Raw genomic sequence first — 17,580 nt, 5'->3', positions numbered from 1 at the left:
CAGACCACAAAGGCACTGGGCGGGGAGGGCGGAGGGTGGCGCTCGGCGGGAAGAGGCGGGAAGTGAGTGAAGTGGTGAGCTGGGGAGGAGGCAAGAGAGAGCGGCTCGTTGGTCTAGGGGTATGATTCTCGCTTCGGGTGCGAGAGGTCCCGGGTTCAAATCCCGGACGAGCCCGCTGGGAAGGGGGGAGCAGTGGCGCTTCCCGTTTTGCTGCCGTGGTCCCCCCCTCTCCACGCGTTTTTGTTGCCTCGGGCCCGCCCGCGGCAGGAGGGTGGGCTCGGGGGAAGGAGCCGGAGCTGGTGCCGGGGGGCAACGGCAGGCTGCGCGGTGCTCTGGCGGCACGGCCGTGGTTTGCGGAGGCAGAGCAGCCTCGGGGGGACAGAGGTGGCCCCTGGGGAGGGGAGAGGAGCCGAACCGCAGCCCCGTCTCGTCGGGGGCCTTAATTCGGGGTAGCGGCGCCCTGTGGGAGGCGAGGCGGGGGCGTAAGACGAGGGATGAGCCTTCCTTGTGAGTTGCTAACGCTTACTCCTTGCATTAAAAGGGAACGCGTCTCTCATTGTCCTCCACGCGGCCCTTCGCCGTGCCTGGGAGCCGCTGCTGCCTGCCCGGGGAGCGCAGCGGAGGACACCGGTTCGCATCGCTGGCGCTGGGTAGGGAGCAGGGCGGGGAAGCAGGGGGGCGGTGGAAGGAGAAAGAAAGAAAAAAAAACTGGGCTCGTCCGGGATTTGAACCCGGGACCTCTCGCACCCTAAGCGAGAATCATACCCCTAGACCAACGAGCCGCCGTGAAGGACAGTTTTTCTCGCTTCCAGAGGAACGCTCGAGTGCTGCCGCGCGGCTCGGCCTGGCCCGGCGGCGGTTGGCGGCCGCTTCAGACCGCCCCGGCCCTGGGGGCTGCCCGCATGGGGAGGCGGCGCAGGCCCCGGGCTGCGCTGTCCGTTGGAGCTGAAGCAGGCTGCCGGTGCGCCCGGGGGTCTTTTGCCAGGCCTGGGCGCGCTCTTCTACCGCAGCCGTGCCTACGAGCGCGTGATAGAGGCGGATGAGAAGCCCTCAGAGAACGGCGTTACATAAATGTGAGGTGGCAAACAGGCTTCGTGACAGCCAAGTGTTTGCAGGCTGCTGCCAGCCTGTAACCCGACCCGTCGCAGCAGCCCGGAGGCAGTGGAGGCTGAAGTTTCTCCCCTGCCTCAGTCTGGGAGGCCGCCACCCCTCTGGTTTACCTCAGCCGGGGCCTGCCCAGGCAGGGGGTGCCTGTGAGGGGTCAGGGTGCCAGCTGGGCAGGCAACACTCGCAGCTGCCTGAACGGCTGCCCTGCCGGTGCAGCAGCCTCGCCGGCGTGGCCAGCAGCCCACCAAGGAGTGGTCAGGGCTTACGGGGACTGTTCTTCTGCAACGAGTGGCCGCGTTGGGACAGCTCAAACAAATCTCAGATGCACAGCCTGTCGTGCTTTTTTGCAGTGCTCCATGTTCCTGATGAGGCACATGCAGTGTTACTGTGCGTGCTGTTGCTCTCCAGGTTTTTTCCAATCACTGTGGCAACCCTATCTACCCTCATGTGCAAAATCTGCTTAATATATGTCTAGCCATTAACCGCAGCAGTCAAACCACAAACCCCAACCAAAAGAAAGGAGGTTCATGGTTCATTTCCATAATTTAAAACTGTACTGCAGCCAAGCAGTGGTGACGTTACTTTCCTACTTTACAGGTGACGATTTTATGCACACCTTTTTAAATATCGGCGCCTTCTTACAGTAAACACTGATGCTGGTCAGGCTAGGGGTCAGTGCTATCTTGGCTTTTGTTTCCGTACAGTAACAGTCGCTAAACTAATTTTGACTATATTCCAAGAAATGGGGGAAGGTAGGAGGAAGAGACAGGAAAAATAATTGCTTTCATTTTATGGGCTTTTTTATACATTAAGATTATCAAGAATACTTGTGGCTTGAGCCTGTTCCTTAGCATCAGTTCAGCACTGGAATAGCTCACCATTAGCATCTTTTTCCATTGTAAGGTTTTCTCGGAACACTTATCCTTGCATAGTGGGTGATCCAAGACAGTCTTCTCAATCGAATTACGGAAAAATAATTATCAAACTCTTCAAGTACCATATGGAATTACTGTGCTGCTGCCAGCTCTGAGTTTTGAAAGAACCACTGCATTTCTATTTAACCAGAGTAAACATAAATGTATCTGCCAGTCATCATTTCTCCCAACTTGCAGAGGAAAAAGTAATGTTGTAATAGACACCTAATACTTTCTTTTACAAATAGAGCCTGTTTTTTATTTCTCTCTCATGTTCTTCTCTTACTGTTTCAAAATGAGCATGTTGAGTGGGTTATTTTTTGCAGGGATACATATCTCTGCACACTAAACAGTGTCTACCGTACAATTCCTCAAGGAGGTACAGAGACGTAGGTTAAATAGAAACAGTCAAAACCATTAAAAACGTAAAATCAGTCTGAATATATTTGCTTCTCCTCCTAGAAGATGTTACCCTATCGCGGATGGAGTGAGAGAGAGAGATGCACTTCACTCGTAAGAGAGAAGTAGCAGTATGTTTATTGATGCAAGACCGCTATTTAACAAAGTTTGATAGTAAATGCGACAGTGAGTTAACAAGGTATGATGGCAAGGTACACTTGATTATTTACTGCGTAGAGGACAGGGTCAGACAAAACTGTCAGGGAGACCCTCCCGATCAGTCATGAGGTTCAGAAAGGACCCCCTTGCCTTCCAAACTCCTCAGAGACGAGTCTAGGTGTGGCTGGATCCAATCCTAGTCTCAGACTTGGTCAAAGGATTATATATGTGCAATCAATCCTTTATATCACTTAGCTAAGATTTCCAAGTTCAGCTATTAGTCACTTACCGAGGATCTGTTGCGGCAACGAGTCTCTCAACCTCGAGGAGTAATCTAGAGAGGCGTCCCTACTCAAGGGGAGATCCTGGCGTGCAGCCCGCTGTGGTACAGGAGAGCTCAAAGGGCTCTTGGGCTGCCCACTATTTATGGGGGTAAGATGATCGACTCATAGTCATATTTACATGCCGACTGCAGTTAGTTTCTTCCAAATCTGGCTGGAGTCACACATTGATCAGTTATCTGCATCCATCAGATGCATTCATCATGGTCGCCACAGGTGATTAACGTCTGGGCAGGGTTAGGGAAGAAGTCAGGTCAGGGGCAGGGGGAGCACGCCATCACATACCCTTACTTTGTTTGACATCATAATCCTGCTTGCTCGCTCTGGCAAGCTACTAGAGAGCTCTCTAAAATAGTAGGATAATGACGGTCTGAATTTCTAACATAAACAGTGACTGTGAAAAAAATTTGTTTAACCTCTTCCCCAGTGACACACTTTTTTAGATCTTCCTTTTGTGATAAACGGAAACAAAAAAGACACAAAAGCATTTTTCCTTCTCTTGTGGGACTGAATGCTGATTTTACTGCCTGTGAGAAAGCTCAGAAACCAGTTGGGCAACCTGACAGCAGCCTGGCAGGAGGCTGCTGTGGTCTGTCTTGCCCCACTGTCTGGGCAGTCCTGCTCTGTCACTGCTGCTTGTCTGACCTTACGGGGTATGGATGCGGTGTGAAGAAAAGTAACTCCCCACCTCTCCATATGCAGACAGAAAAAAATGAGTTTGTTGCCAGCTAAATGAGCTGAATTACTAAGAAATTTGATAAATACCAGTATTATCAGTAGACAGTAGAGTTGCATAGCTAGGGGGAAGAAGCACAGCAGCAACTACACCTTTAATTGGGTTAGCTTATCAGGGAGTTGCGTGCTGAGATGAGTTAAGGGATTGTGTAGTACAGCTTGTAGGCTCTGCATTTAACAGCTTACTCCGAGAAGTGTTCCTAGTTCTTTTTGTCATAACCTTAATAGTATCGTACAAATATAATATATATTTCTCAGGACAAATTAGGTTTGCTCCAGCACCTCGTTTCCTCTTTTGGAAATAGCAGAAGACAGTAATTTGATCCTTACTATCTGGAAAAAAACAGTAAGTAGACCAGATACTCTCCCAGATGTTCTCTGTATTGAACACCAGTATTACTACACAGTGAGCAGGACACTTGTAGGGCTCTGCCTGTGACAATGTTCTCTCACTCTGTCAGGGAAGGGAGATACTATAGGAATCCTCTGGCAAGGGGCACATGTGGCCGAATCAGGCTCATTAGTACCTAAAAAGAGGATGCTTGAGCTCTGTGAAGGACAGTAAATTTGAGAATAAAAAGAAGGATGTATTTTTTTTAAAACTAGGTTAGCTATCTTGAAAAATGCCTAGAAAGACAAAGCTTGACCTGTTCAGGGGTTTGAACGTTTTTAAACCGTGCAGTACTGAAGGTAAATAGTGAACTCTGGGTATTGAGGTGCTTCCATGTTGGTAGAGCACTTCCAGTCACTGAGGAGAGCTGTAAGGGCGGGTGGAGTTTCCATGGAAAGGAAGAGCTCTGAGAGAGTATTGAGGCAAAAGGGCTTGGGGTGAAAGGCTCATCACTGCCTATCAGTTTCTGCTCCATTTGGAAAGGGGAGATTTTGATCGCTTGGCTACAGACTCACCTGCAAGGGAAGTCAGAAGGACTAAATGAGGTGGCAACCAAACAAGGTGATAATTCCGTGTGATACAAAGAGTTGCCCGTGTTGATCTTTATTCGCAATTGCTGCCTCGGATTTCTGGTAGCCTGGGTTTCTAGAAAACGTGCAACGGTTAGCTGAGGAACACGCTCCAGAGCCTCCCCCTAGGGCGTGAATAATGAATGCATATGCCGTTACACTTTAAATCCCACGAGAGCTGTGAACCTGGTGTCTGCATCACAGCTGGAAAAAAAAATCTGCCTGTGTTTTTGCAGGGGCTTGCTTTGTCATGGCCCTCCTCCGCACGGCACACAATAGCCGGGCTTTCCTGTGGCCTCTTTCATCTGCAGATGTGATTAGGTGGCCAGAGAGTGGCAGAGAAACTGTGGTGGCACATGCATCTGGGAGAGGACTAGCATCCATGGAGCACTGGGCAGGAGCGAACTGAGTACACTTGGAGGCCTCTGAAGTCCCATGGATGCAGTGAGCAATGGCCTTGTGATATGACTAAGCTTGTGCAACTTCTTTAAAATACATAGCTTAGCAAAAGAAGAAACATATGCAAAGAGGTTCCCAGAAGAGAGAGAGTGAAGCAAGGAGGTAAAGAAGGAAGGGTGACAGCGTGGTCTCGGGAGGTCTGTAACAGCAGGGAGTCCAGCGGAAATTCCAAGCAGGTATTTTCAGGCGAAAGGCAAAGGCGGTTATACCATCGGCATAGCAGGAGAGCTTCTGAAGGAGCCTGTACTTACAGGCAACACATGCCAAAACAGGCTCTCCGAGTTAGCAGGGAAGAACAAGACAGACCTCGGTGGAGACAGGGGGAACCCACCCTCGTCCGCAGCCTGTAGCAGCGCTCTCCCGCTTACCCGGCGGCTCGGGACAAGCGCTTGGGATGCACACTTGTTAGCCGGTACTGTAACGTGCATCCAGGGGAACCTGCTTGCCAATGCCTGGGCAGAGGCTGGGGCACTAGATAGGCGCTGCAGTCTGTTCCTGTGGTCTCTCTGTGGAAAACCAGGCCTCGAGAACACACAGCAAGAAATTGACGTGGCAGAGCCTGTGAGACACCGCGCTGCGCTGGGATCAAACTGAACTCTGCTGTGGTCCTCGCAGGTCGCAGCAAACCCACAGCTCTTGTGTAGATCTTGACTCACAAATGCACGAGTCCATTTGCGTGACTGTCAGTTATTTTAAGTATTTTTTAATGGAACATGGGAAGATCATTAGCGTGCCTCCAGAGGTACTCGGGTAAGCTTTCCACACAGAAGGTTACCTCTCGGGCAGCACCAGAGCCTGAGGCCAGGGCATCTGGCGCTGGGCTGCCTTGGGCTCCCCTGCTGCGTCCCTATGGAGGCAGGGCAGCAAGGACACAGGCCAGCGGGCGCGGTACAGATGAGGTGAAGGCAGGCGGGCGGCAACGCGAGGCAGGCTGCGGCCGTACCCTCCGCGGCGCGGGGCCAGGGGCTCGTCCTGCTGCCTGCGGAGGCCGAAGCGTTTGTCAGCGGCAAGACCCGGCGTATCCAGGCCTCCCCGCTGACCAGCACGGCTGGGATGCCGCCGCCGGGCTTCATTGCACCGGGGGCAGCCCCGCAGCCCCCGGCACACCCCGCCCACCACGGCACCCGCACAACACCGCCTGCTCGGCGGGGGGGGGGGGGGGGGGGGGGGGGGGGGGGCGAAGCTGGTTACGTGCCCGGCTCGGGGGGCGGGCCAGTGCGGTCCCTGCTCGGATAGGGCGCCTGGATTTGACGGATCGCACCTCTGGCCAATCCTCGGGGAGGAGCGGGGCAGCGCCGGGGCGGGGGCGAGGGGGGCGCAGAGGTGTGTGCGAGTGGCAGCGGAGAGGCCCTATCCCAACGAGGGAAGAAGGCTGCGGGGCGCAGGGGGGGCGGGCCCGCGGCCGGGGGCGGACAATGGGGGCGCGGGGAGGTGGCGGCAGGAAGATGGCAGCGGCCGGAGGCACTGCGGGGCGCCCGGCGGCCGCCGCTCCCGCGCGGCTCCCCTGCTCGGCGTGGCTGCTGGCCGCCGCCGCCGCCGCTGCACTGACCGCCGGTGAGTGAGTGCGGGCCGGCCGGCCGCGGCCGCTTGCGCCCGCAGGGCTGCGGTCGTAGCCTGGCCGGATCTTGATGCGGCGGGGGGAGCTGCCCGACCCGACCCGACCCGAGGCGCGTCGGCCTGGGTCGGGCTCGGCGGGGGCCGCCGGCGCCGATCGGCACGTGGAGACGCCGCCGGGCCCTCGGGGGTGAGGCAGGCGGAGGCGGGGCGGCCCTTCCCCGGCCCGTACCTCGCCCCTCGCGGAGGGTGCCGCTCGGGGGGTGAGGTCTCCCGGGGGGTGACCCGCGGCCCTGGGTCCGGCCGGTCCGTCCCTTTAAATGCCGTTCCCGATCGTCGTCGCCGCGTTGCCGGAGCGGAGGGCGATTTGGCGGGCAGGGTACGGCTTTGCTGCTCCCTGCCCACCCAGTTCAAAACCGGTCCCCTACGCCTCGGTTGCCGGGGCTCGGACCGGCGTCGTGGGCGCGTTTCCCGCGTGGCCGTGGGAGCCTGCCCGCTCCCCTCCCAGAGCGCCGGCGGCAGGCCTGGCCCGGGCGGGACCCCCGGCGTGCCGGGGCGCGCCGTGCTGCCCGGCTTCGTGAGGGACAAGGAGCCCTGTCCCGGGGGGAAGGGGAGGGGTGCCTCCCCCGCAGGCCCTCCCGGGGCCTGCCTGGGGCAAAGCCCCGCCGCGCTCTGCGCTTCCGAGGGTGCCGGCGTGGCCGGTGATGCCACGGGTGCCACCGGCGTCGTGCGTGGCGGCCCCGCAGCAGCGCTTGCCAGTTTTTTCTTGGAGGCGAGTCGTCTTTGTTGAGGAGAGGCGCGGCGCGGCGTGGAGGTGACCGGCAAATGGGGACGCTGGGGTTGTGGTAAATGGCTTAGAAAACACCTTTGATTTGGTCAGTGGTGAAGTATTTGGGTGGAGGAGTAATTACATCAGCCAAAATGAAGTGCTTATGACTCGTGTAGATGGAGAATAAGCACAAGGCTATGGAGCGGTAGGAACGGCAAGGGTAACACTTAACTTTGCTGTGGCTTATATTCTTACAGGGCAAAGAGTTGTACGTTTCACGTACCATTCTGAAATGAAAAACTCGTACGCATTTCCCAAGGTAGCTCAGTGTGTGTAGATACTAGGCGTGGACAATGGTGGTACGGCACCTGAAGATGTTTTTGGTTGGCAATACTTGCTTAGTGGGTAAAACTTTGCACAGTATTTCAGTAGGAATCATTAAAGAAGCCTGATGCCTTCTCAGTTCATATGTCTGGAAAACTGTGTAAAACTAAGTCCATCTGGAAAGAGGTTTAATAAGGAACTGTGCCGAGTGGCAAGAAACTTAAAACTTCTTATTTCCAAATAGTATTGTTGGGATTTGCTTAAAATTACTGAATTGTGCAATAAACGTAGGCAGAGATTGCTAAGGCTTGCTGTATATCTTCAGAGGTAGCCTTAATATTTAGAATTAAGTAGGTAGGTGTGATATATACATAGCTTACAGTAAAACTAAGTTCTTTGAAAATAAATATGGAGACAAGAGAAGAAGGAAGCATATTTCCCCTGACCACAACAAAAGGTACAACTACAGTAATGCAATGGGTAGCTGGGAGTAGTAGATTATTCTACAAAGTCTGAGGTATGTGACCAAATATAGTATCTTAAACCAAGCAAAGTTACAAGATACTCTTTTGGAAGAGACCCTCCTTAGGGTGGAGACTATCTAGAAAGTGAGATTGCAATTTAAAGGAATAAATGGGTGTTAAAATCACTGTCTTACCTGCGTTGAACTGTGTTTCTGTTCCCATCCCTGCAACTGTTGATTTTTTTCTAACTCCAGATCAGAAGTTATTCCCATGTTGGCTTCTCTCTGTGCTTATGCTGCACATCCTTAATCCTCCTGTCTGCTTTGAAAAGGCATTTTTATTTTTTTTGACCATGTGTGGAGTTGCACAAAGTTTACATCTTTGCGCGGGAATAAGTGACCAGAGTGCGGGCTCTTCACCTCTTTTGCATATGCAAAGTAGCTTGGTGATTGGTAGGGAAAAGGTGACCTTCTCTGGAGTTTGGGGTTGTAAAGAGTCCCATGTAATAAATACTCTGCCTTTTGGCTTGCACATATGTCGTTCCAGTTCCCGCTGTTTTTCAAGGACCCTCTTTCCGTTCCCCTTTCCTCATGCTGGATTTTCATCTAGGGAGAGGTTCAGAAATCAAAAACTGCCAAGCCAAAGGGCAAGGACAGAAGTGGCATTTTCAGAGGGCTGTTGCCGCTCGATTGCTCAGATATGATGTGTGGCTGGGTAATGAGCTGCATAGCTGGATTGCCGTGGCTTGTGGCTCCTCTGCTGCCTCTTCATACGCTCGATGGCAGACCTGTTTCCTGTGGCCAATAACCTGCAGCGAGACAGAAACGTTACTTGGGGGGCTGTGTTGTACAGGCCTGGTTTAACGTCACAGTCTGCCAAGCCAAGCCAAGCAGGTAACTGTTGCTTCACAGCTAAGTACAGGTAACGGATTTTAAGCTTATTTTCTTGTGTGCACCTGCATGTGTGCATTAGAAGTTCATCCTGCTTGTTTACGCTCAGTCATCTGAAAACCCGATTGCTTCATTTACTTGTAAGAACGAAGGATCATTGTCAAATGTACTGTTTGTGATTCTGTGGACATTTGTGGCATAAGTAGTTAATCTAGGTATAATCTCTTGTATGGGTGGGTAAGCCTTGAACAACTAGTCAAGAGTATCAAGAAAATGCATTGTTTTGCAATCCCGAATTTGTAAGCCATGTAAGTATCACTTAAAGTGATATCGTGTCCGTGTTTAACATGAGGGTGGTGCCTGATTGCTTCTGCAAGTCTTAAAGAATGTCTAGACATTACTGGAAAGAATATTACTGTATTTCTACTATTCTTTTTGATGCCAACAAAGCCTGATCTTTTTTTTTTTTCCTTCTCCTACTATCTACGCGTTTTATACACACTCACATACATGTGCACATGTGCACATACACACAGGTCAGTGACCAGCAGAGGAGTATTGGGATGTTAAATAGCTCAGGTGCTTATTACTGCTTTGAGCTCACCTGCACATTTCAGTTGCTGCTTGAAATGTTTCATGAAAATAACAGTGTAAGTCAGGGTTGCAATGCTCACTGTGTGTTTGTGCCAGGTTTAGTCAGAATTGCTATATTCACCCCATCAGAAGCTGTTAGTTCTTTGGAGCTGAGCCCACTTGATGCTGCAGGTAGGAAGACTTCCTTGCCAGCAGCAATAAGCAGGTCTGCAAAGGGGAAAGGTGATGAGGTGGATATGTTGTCCGAAAAGCGGATTCGTGCCCGGCGTGCAACTAACCAATTCCACACGCTCAGGAGAGATACTGTTTTATTCAGGCCTGGGTGCTCGGTGGACTTGCCACAAATCAAGCACACCTGGTCTAGTCACCTTTCTGTTTATATCCATGCTTCTCATACATATTTTAAATTTCTCTTTTACATATTCATTACATTTCCAAGAACTAATTATAATATTACATCATCTTAAACACATGCGCACTAAAGCCTTTAGGGTCTCCTTGAGGGTCTCGGGTGGTCTCTGGTGGTCGTCAGGGTAGTGAACTCCTCATGAACTTATTTCCTCTTTACCTTATAGGGTCGCAGTTTGTCCCTGAGCTATGCTTGGACCACGTTTGTTTATAGTTTCCAAGGTTATTCTTCACTAGAGCCTAACAATGCTTCCAGGACAGACACTTTAGACCAGTTACAATTCTACACACCTGCAAACACAACACCTGCTAGTTACCTAACTTCTAAGCAACAAGTCTTCATTGTTTAGAATTACAGAAGCGAACAGTAGAATTACAGAAGCAAGCAGTATGGAATAGTAGATACTGTACCTACTACATCAGATAAACTCTTCTCTGTGCTGGTTGGGTTGAGGGTAGGACTGCTGCTCAGGTCACCTCGCTTGCAGCAGCAAGAAGTTCTTGAATATGTTGAAAAGACTTAATGTTTTGGTGACAAAATGTGGTTTAGTGCCACCTTGTAAAATGGCTAGGTTCTTCATGACTCCAGCCACCCAACAGTCCTCTACTTCTTTGTAAATAATGATGCGCGTGGCTCTTTTGCTTGTTACCTGAATTGCAATTGATTGCATTAAGCAGCTATTGCACTGTCTGTCTGTGGACTTACCTTATCCTGGCTGATAATCGTAGGTGGTGAATGTCCTGTGGACCGTACAGGGTACCTTCGGTCTAGATGGAAGACCAAAGGAAAGAAACCTAGTTTTACAAGGCAGACGTCTCATACTGTTTAACTTCAAAGATTTTAATCTGAATAGTTTCTAAAGAATCATTATTTTGCTAGAGAGATGCTATATAGGTCAACATGAAGTCATCTATCTAAAGCTTATTACTAGCACCCATAGAGGGAGTTCTCTGAGTGTGATACGGTGTGATGTGGTTTGATCATGTATGGCATATAAGGCTCTTTCTATCACGTACATGTAATTAACTGATAAATTAACAAAGTAAACAGTCTTGTATGGAAAAAAAAAATTTAAACTGTTGAATGCTAACTCAGGATATCCTAGGAATGTGTCAGAAAGCTGGAAGCTCTGGCTATGAAAATGTTTACATCCTTACGGTTTGTGTCTTTGTTTTTTTGGTGTGGTTTATTTATCTTCATTACTTTGCTGATCTGTGTTAGTGTGACCCTGCATGTAGTGATTAGCATAGTGGAAAGGATGCTAACGTCTTGTGTATGAGGAAGCTGTGGCGGGAGAGGACAAGAAGTTCTGAATTGGCTCTGCTGCTGGTGAAGGGGCTTGGAGAACGCTAACTTCAGTGATTTACTCTTATCTCAAAACAGCAGTTACTCAGCAGAGCAAGTGTTTACTCAGACTAGGGTTTAGGAGTAAGCTGTCCCATAGCACATAGCATAGCACAAATATACCATAGCATAAATGCATCTTGAGGCACGGGCAACATCAGTATTGTTTGCTGTCTGAGCTGGTTGAAAGATGACCCTTCAGCCAGGTGATTTCCCCTGGTTTCACAAATTATTCTCCCCCGCCCCCATCTCTTTTAACTTTAAAGTGGCAGGATCATTCTGTTACTTGTCCTGAATAAGCCAGGGGTTTTTTTAATTGAAGATGTTTATATCAAGTAACTGTATTGGTACACTTTTTGGCTGGGATAGAGTTAATTTTCTTCATAGTAGCTTTTAAGGTGCTATGTTTTGGATTTGTGATGAGCCTTGATAACACACCAGCGTTTTACATTGGTTACTTGTTTTACATTGGCTTACACAGAGTCAAGGCCTTTTCTGCTTCTCACCCCACCCCACCAGCGAGGAGGCTGGGGGTGCACGAGGAGTTGGGAGGGGACACAGCCGGCACAGTTGATCCCAGCTGTGACCAGAGGGATATCCCACACCACAGGACGTCATGCTCAACATATAAAACTGGGGGGGAAGAAGGAGGAAGGGGGACTGTTCGGAGTTATGGCATTTGTCTTCCCAAGTCACTGTTACACCTGATGAAGCCCTGCTTTCCTGGAGATGGCTGAACACCTGCCTGCCGATGGGAAGCAGTGAATGAAAGCTTTTGCTTTACCTGTTAAACTGTCTTTATCTCAACCCACGAGTTTTCTCACTTTTACCTTTCCAATTCTCTCCCCCCATCCCACTGGGGGGGAGCGAGCGAGCTGCTGGATTGCAGCTGAGCTGCCCACAGGGGTTAGCTCACAACCCTTGTATATTGTTCCCTGTTGCTACTGTGCCTTTCAGCTCCTGCATTTTTAGTTAGCTGTTGAGTTGGCACTTTCCAGTTGGTGCTGCTGCTAGGTTTTGGCTTAAAGTGCATAAGGAAAACAGGAAGGCTGGTTGTTCTCATGAACTCTCTTACCTCCAACCCTGTGGAAGAAGATGCTTTGCGGTACATTTGCTGATGCTATACACGCATGACGTTAAGGGGCATTAAGGGGGCTTGCCCTGAAACATTGGTTACAGCTGACCTTCAGTGTTTGAAATCAGGCTGAGGTTCTGATCCTTACGGGAGGATTAAACTCTGGGCAGTGCAGCAGTTGTGTGGGTGGTGGCTGGTGGCACTTCCCTAAGTACCTTAACTTCATGAGGCGGAGGTAAGTCAGGGCAGGTGAACTCCAGGTAGGTGAAATGGCCAACGTGGAGGTGTTTATCTTCAGTTGGCTGCTAGCCATCTGTTACGCTTTTCAGTAACTTGTTTTTGTAATGCGTGCCAGTGAAAGATGGTGAACAAGGCTTCCTCTTGGTAATAAATTCTATAAAGCCATACGTGCAGCAGGATTTTTAAAATCTGACTGTTTACTATGTCTTGAAGTTTTCTGATAGATATCTTACAGGATTGCTTGGCTCAGTGTGGAAGGTGTTGAGATGATGGCTGCATGGAGGTGCTGCATACCCTGCTGCTTGACAAAGTCAGCACAGGCGTGGACGAAGGTGCTGCTCTAATCAAAGGGACGGCTCTAGAAATGACCTGATATGTGTAAACTGGGGAAGAGATGTAGAGTATGCTACAAGGGAGACCAGAAACACTTCGCAAAAGAGAAACGTTCCTGGGAAGAGCCAGCTGAAGCAGCTCCTACTCAGTGCTTCCTAACCTTGCTCAGTTGTTTTTGTACAAATATGGTGTACAGTGGGCTGGGTTAGGGTGTTGGTCTGGTTTAAAAGAAAACAACGGAAAAAGGGCTGGTTTGAACATGGATTTGTTCCTGGTCAGATTCATCACATTGTAAGTGGGCATGGGAGCTATTTAAATTGGCACCACCACTGACAAATTCTTGTGAAACAATGCTTTGAAATACATAGTATAGGCTTTTTCTGTTGGTTTTGTGGTTGCGCTACTGCAGGTTATAGCTAGTTATGAGTTTGCTCAGCGAGTAAGTTAGCAAGTTTGGTTAGCAACTAATCATAAGATTGCTGTGAGCGAGGTACCAGAGCTGGCTGCAAGCGTTCAGCAGTTGGTGGAGCAGTAAGGAAGGGATCTGCTCCTCAGAGAGCTTTGGATTTGCTTGAGCTGCTGAAAGTAAGTCTCTAGTCACACCACCAGAACAGATTGGTTGTGTGACTGAGTACCCTGTTAGCTGAGGAGGGTAATCACTTGGGTGACTTAATTTCAGCTGTCTCTATCTTCTTGCTCTGTTAAGTGATGGGGTTCTATTTAACAGGTTTTAATCCCTCCGTACACGGGAAAAAATCCTGTGTTCACCTTTCAGGCTGGTGGAAATACCAATACTTGGCAAGAGATGGACATGATGCTGGGTCAGGAATGATGACAGGTGGGAGTGATTGGTACTGAAATGCTACTAATACCTTGGATGGTTCAAAGTGCGTCTTCTGCAAATGTTTCTTGGTGTATATAGATTTGTTGTCACTGAGTTGGTTGCAACTCTGTGGATTGATGATTGTAAAAGGGGGAAAAAAGGGCAGCTTCTTATGTCTGTTTGATATGTAGCCTTTTGCACTGTATCTCCTCGTGAAATTTGCATATCCACATCCTAAATTCTACTGCCTATTTGTTTTGGAAATTGGTAGTTTCCATGCTGCTAATGCTAGATTTTGTCAAAAAGATGCTCAGGCCATCAGCAGTTGGCAACATGACTGGTATTTTTAACACAGTTTCACTTGAAATAATACTAATAGACAGGGCTGACCTAGAGGGAAGCTTTTGTTTCAGCCAGTGACGTGTCCATCTCTGCTGTCCACACCTTGGGTTTTTGTTGTTGTTGTTGTTTGGTTGGTTTTTTTTGTCTACAACTTCTGATCCTTAATACTCTCATTTCTTTAGGAGACATTGTGACAGTCTTAGTGGATTGCTATAGTAATTCTAGGAAATGTTTGTGATGGTGGGATGCTTTCTTCACTCACTCTGCCACGTGTCGAGCATGTGTACCCAGCTTCTCTCAGTTCTTTAGTTAAGAAAGCTTAATGATATCATTTTTTGTGGGAAAAACTTGGTGTGTTTCAAGGAGACTCTTCTAAGATATCCTCTTTATCTTCTTGTTCTGTGTAGCCCTTCTTTAATCTTAATTCCCATTTTCTGGAATCTTTCCTTGTGCCCAATCTTTCCTTGTGCTGTGTTTGTTAGTTAGTATTCCAAGATTAGAGGTAGAACAGCTGCCATCAGCTGTTCCAGTTACTCTTTGCACTTTGAATGGGTTTACTTAACTTGCCCCTTTGGGTTTTTCACTGTTTTGGTTTGACTTTGTCAACAAGAACTGTTTACTTGAATTTGAACACTTGTAAACTTACTTGGTCATGGAAGGAAAACCACTTAAGGGCTGTTGAACAGGAAAATACAATGTCTGGTTTGGAAAGTACCTGAGCTGCTGATTTGGTGTCCCAGTCTCCAGCATAGGCAGGGAAGTATTGTTTTGTGGTCCCCAAGGAAAAGTTACTAGAACAGGGCTAAATGTTATTGGCCTCAAGACTAAATAAGCATCTGCCCACACCTGACACATGACTGACTCTGTGATTGGCACATGAAGCAGTGCAACTATAATGCTTACATGTTCATGGATCTCTGCACCTTTACAAGTATCTCAATTTTATGCTTTCCAGGTTGAGAGTGTGATACACCAGTAAAATTATTTCCTCGGGATCGAACAAGAAATCTGGGGCCTGGCTGGCAAGGGAGCTCAGACATTCTTTGCTGTTTCTCATGCTTGTTCCTCATTTCTGGTTAGAAGCACGGGCTTTGGAAGTAAATCTCGGCATAGGTTCTTCTGCTGCCCCTTGGTAGAACAATGAGCAGCTCTGCATCACGTGGAGGAGACCACTTGAAAAACTGACTCTATAGTGTGGGAGCAGAAGGTGGTACCAAAGCTTAGTGACTCTGAAGACTTGTCTTTAAGTTCTGTCAAAGTAGGTGCACGGAGGTATGCAGGGCTGAGATACATGAATGTTATTGCCTGCTGTGACAGCTTTGCCGCAGCCTGCTTAAGGCTTCTTTCACTTGGGGTGACGAGATGCTATTCTTTTCCCTCATCGTTGAGTCAGGCAGAGCTTAGCTGAATGTGCGAAGAGGCCAAGAGAAGGTGAACGTTGTGTTAGCAGATGCTCTTCTGAGCTTCTCTGCTTGGGGGATGAACGTTCCCAGCAGCAAGGTGGCAGGAGGTGGTAGGTGTTCGTGGGCTAGGTGTCAGCAGCTTTTCTTTCTCTTTCGTAGAGCTGGTAGGGTGCTGCAGGACCAGCTGTGTTACTGAAGACAGGAAGCTCTCTTCCTTCAGCAGCCTGAATTACTTGATGAGATTGGCAACCTGGGGAGCTGTTGCAGCAGCAAAAAGCTGTTCTGGTGTTTGGCATTTGAGAGTGAAACTAAACTCTTCTCTCCTCCTTTGAGGCAGCGGAATTTAGTTTTAGTTGCTTTGAAACTTAGATGTCAAGATTGGTTGGTGTGACTTTGTCTAGTCATCATTTCTGTAGCTGATGTTGCTTGGTGTCATATATGAATTTATGGGGTGTAGATGTCAAGGTTTTGATGGTGGTGGGCTGCAGGGATAGTCTCTGCGAGGAGAGGCTGGGGTTGCCTAGTGCCTGACACAGTCAGTTCCAGCCAGTTCCACTGGAGCCACTGCAGGGCACAGCTGAACCCCTCAGCCGAGCTGGTGGCACCTCTGCGATAATGTTCAAGAAAGGACAGAGCACCACAAAGCACCACACAGGCAGTGAGAAGTGAGGGGAGAAAAAGCGTGAGGAATGACACTGAAAACCCCAAGGTCAGAGAAGGAGGAGGGGAGAAGGTGCTCTAGGCGCTGGGGCAGAGATTCCTCTGCAGCCCCTGCAAGTTTTGGGAGAGACCATGGTGAAGCAGGTATTCCCCTGCAGCACATGGAGAGGATCGCACTGGAGCAGATATCCACACTGCGGGCCGTGGATAACCCCAGGCTGGCGTAGGTTCTCCTGAAGGACTGCAAGCTTATGGGAAGAACCCATGCTGGAGCAGGGAAAGGTGTGAGGAGCAAGGAGCTGTTAAGGGCTGACCATCCCCCCCCGGCTGCCTGGGAGTGGGAAGGAGGTAGGGGAGTGGGGAATGAAGGAATGAAGTTGCGCTGGGGGGAAAAAAGGGGTGGGGGCAGGTATTTTAGTTTTTGTCTTTGTTTCGCACCATCCCACACTGTTTTAATTGGCAATAAATTAAATTAATTTTCCCCAAGTCAAGTCTGTTTTGCCTGGGACAGTAATTGGTAAGTGATCTCCCTGTCCTTATCTCTACCCATGAGCCTTTTCATCTTACTTTCTCCCCCGTCCTGTTTGGGAAGAGATAGTGAGAGAGCAGCTGGGTGGGCATCTGGCAGCCAGCCAAGGTCAACCCTCCACAATGACATGCAAGAACATATATGTAAAAATATATATGTATATGTGCATTTTTATATCTATACACCTAATAAGGCTTCAGACCAGATAATGCCATGATGGATTTCTGGTGTGGAGATGGTCAGACAGCCTATTTTTTGTTTTGCTGAGGTATGTGGCTCCTTAATACTTGTGTGTTGTCCTTATTAAATACAGCATGGTTTGCTCCTGGGTGGAATGGCTGGCATGGATTTCACTTCCATGTTAAGGCTAAATGATGTCAATGAATTCTTTGTGTGGAAATTCGATCCAGCATCTGGATGCTTTAACAGCTCTTGTGGAGTTTCAGAGGAACAATTTGGGCATGTCTACTCCTGTCTGTTAAGACCATGAAAGCTAGGATTTCTCCACGAGGTGTTTTATCTACAGTGAAGAAATGATGGCCTATGGGGACATAAGTGCCTATAATTTCAGTAGGGAACTATAAACTTGTGCTGGTTTTCTGATATGTTTTGTAGGGGTCTTGCTGCTGTTGTTTTGTGCTCTTTGTGCGGGGAAACGGTGCTTTGTGGGAGAAAGAACTAAATGTCATGCAACTGTAGTTGAGAGTGGTGTCAACAGTAGACTTTGATGTTTCACAACACGCTTGACATTAA

At 49.2% G+C, this 17,580-nt stretch overlaps 1 protein-coding gene and 2 non-coding genes across 3 annotated transcripts in view; 2 read left to right on the top strand and 1 right to left on the bottom strand.

Moving 5' to 3' along the window:
* The first annotated feature begins 102 nt into the window (after window positions 1-102).
* Window positions 103-174, top strand: TRNAP-CGG (transfer RNA proline (anticodon CGG)). The gene has a single exon. It is a non-coding gene; the product is annotated as a tRNA-Pro (tRNA).
* A 536-nt stretch (window positions 175-710) lies between these two features.
* TRNAP-AGG (transfer RNA proline (anticodon AGG)) lies at window positions 711-782 on the bottom strand. Its single transcript has one exon. It is a non-coding gene; the product is annotated as a tRNA-Pro (tRNA).
* Window positions 783-6,489: 5,707 nt separating this feature from the next.
* MPZL1 (myelin protein zero like 1) overlaps window positions 6,490-17,580 on the top strand; it is a 40,548-nt gene continuing 29,457 nt past the window's right edge. Inside the window, exon 1 of the mRNA XM_075169662.1 lies at window positions 6,490-6,628. Within this exon, the coding sequence (XP_075025763.1) occupies window positions 6,490-6,628 (139 nt within the window). The remainder of the gene's footprint in view (window positions 6,629-17,580) is intronic.

Source organism: Calonectris borealis, chromosome 1 (assembly GCF_964195595.1).
Source record: "Calonectris borealis chromosome 1, bCalBor7.hap1.2, whole genome shotgun sequence".
NCBI classification, from domain to species: domain Eukaryota; kingdom Metazoa; phylum Chordata; class Aves; order Procellariiformes; family Procellariidae; genus Calonectris; species Calonectris borealis.
This window is presented reverse-complemented; position numbering and strand designations above follow the sequence as displayed.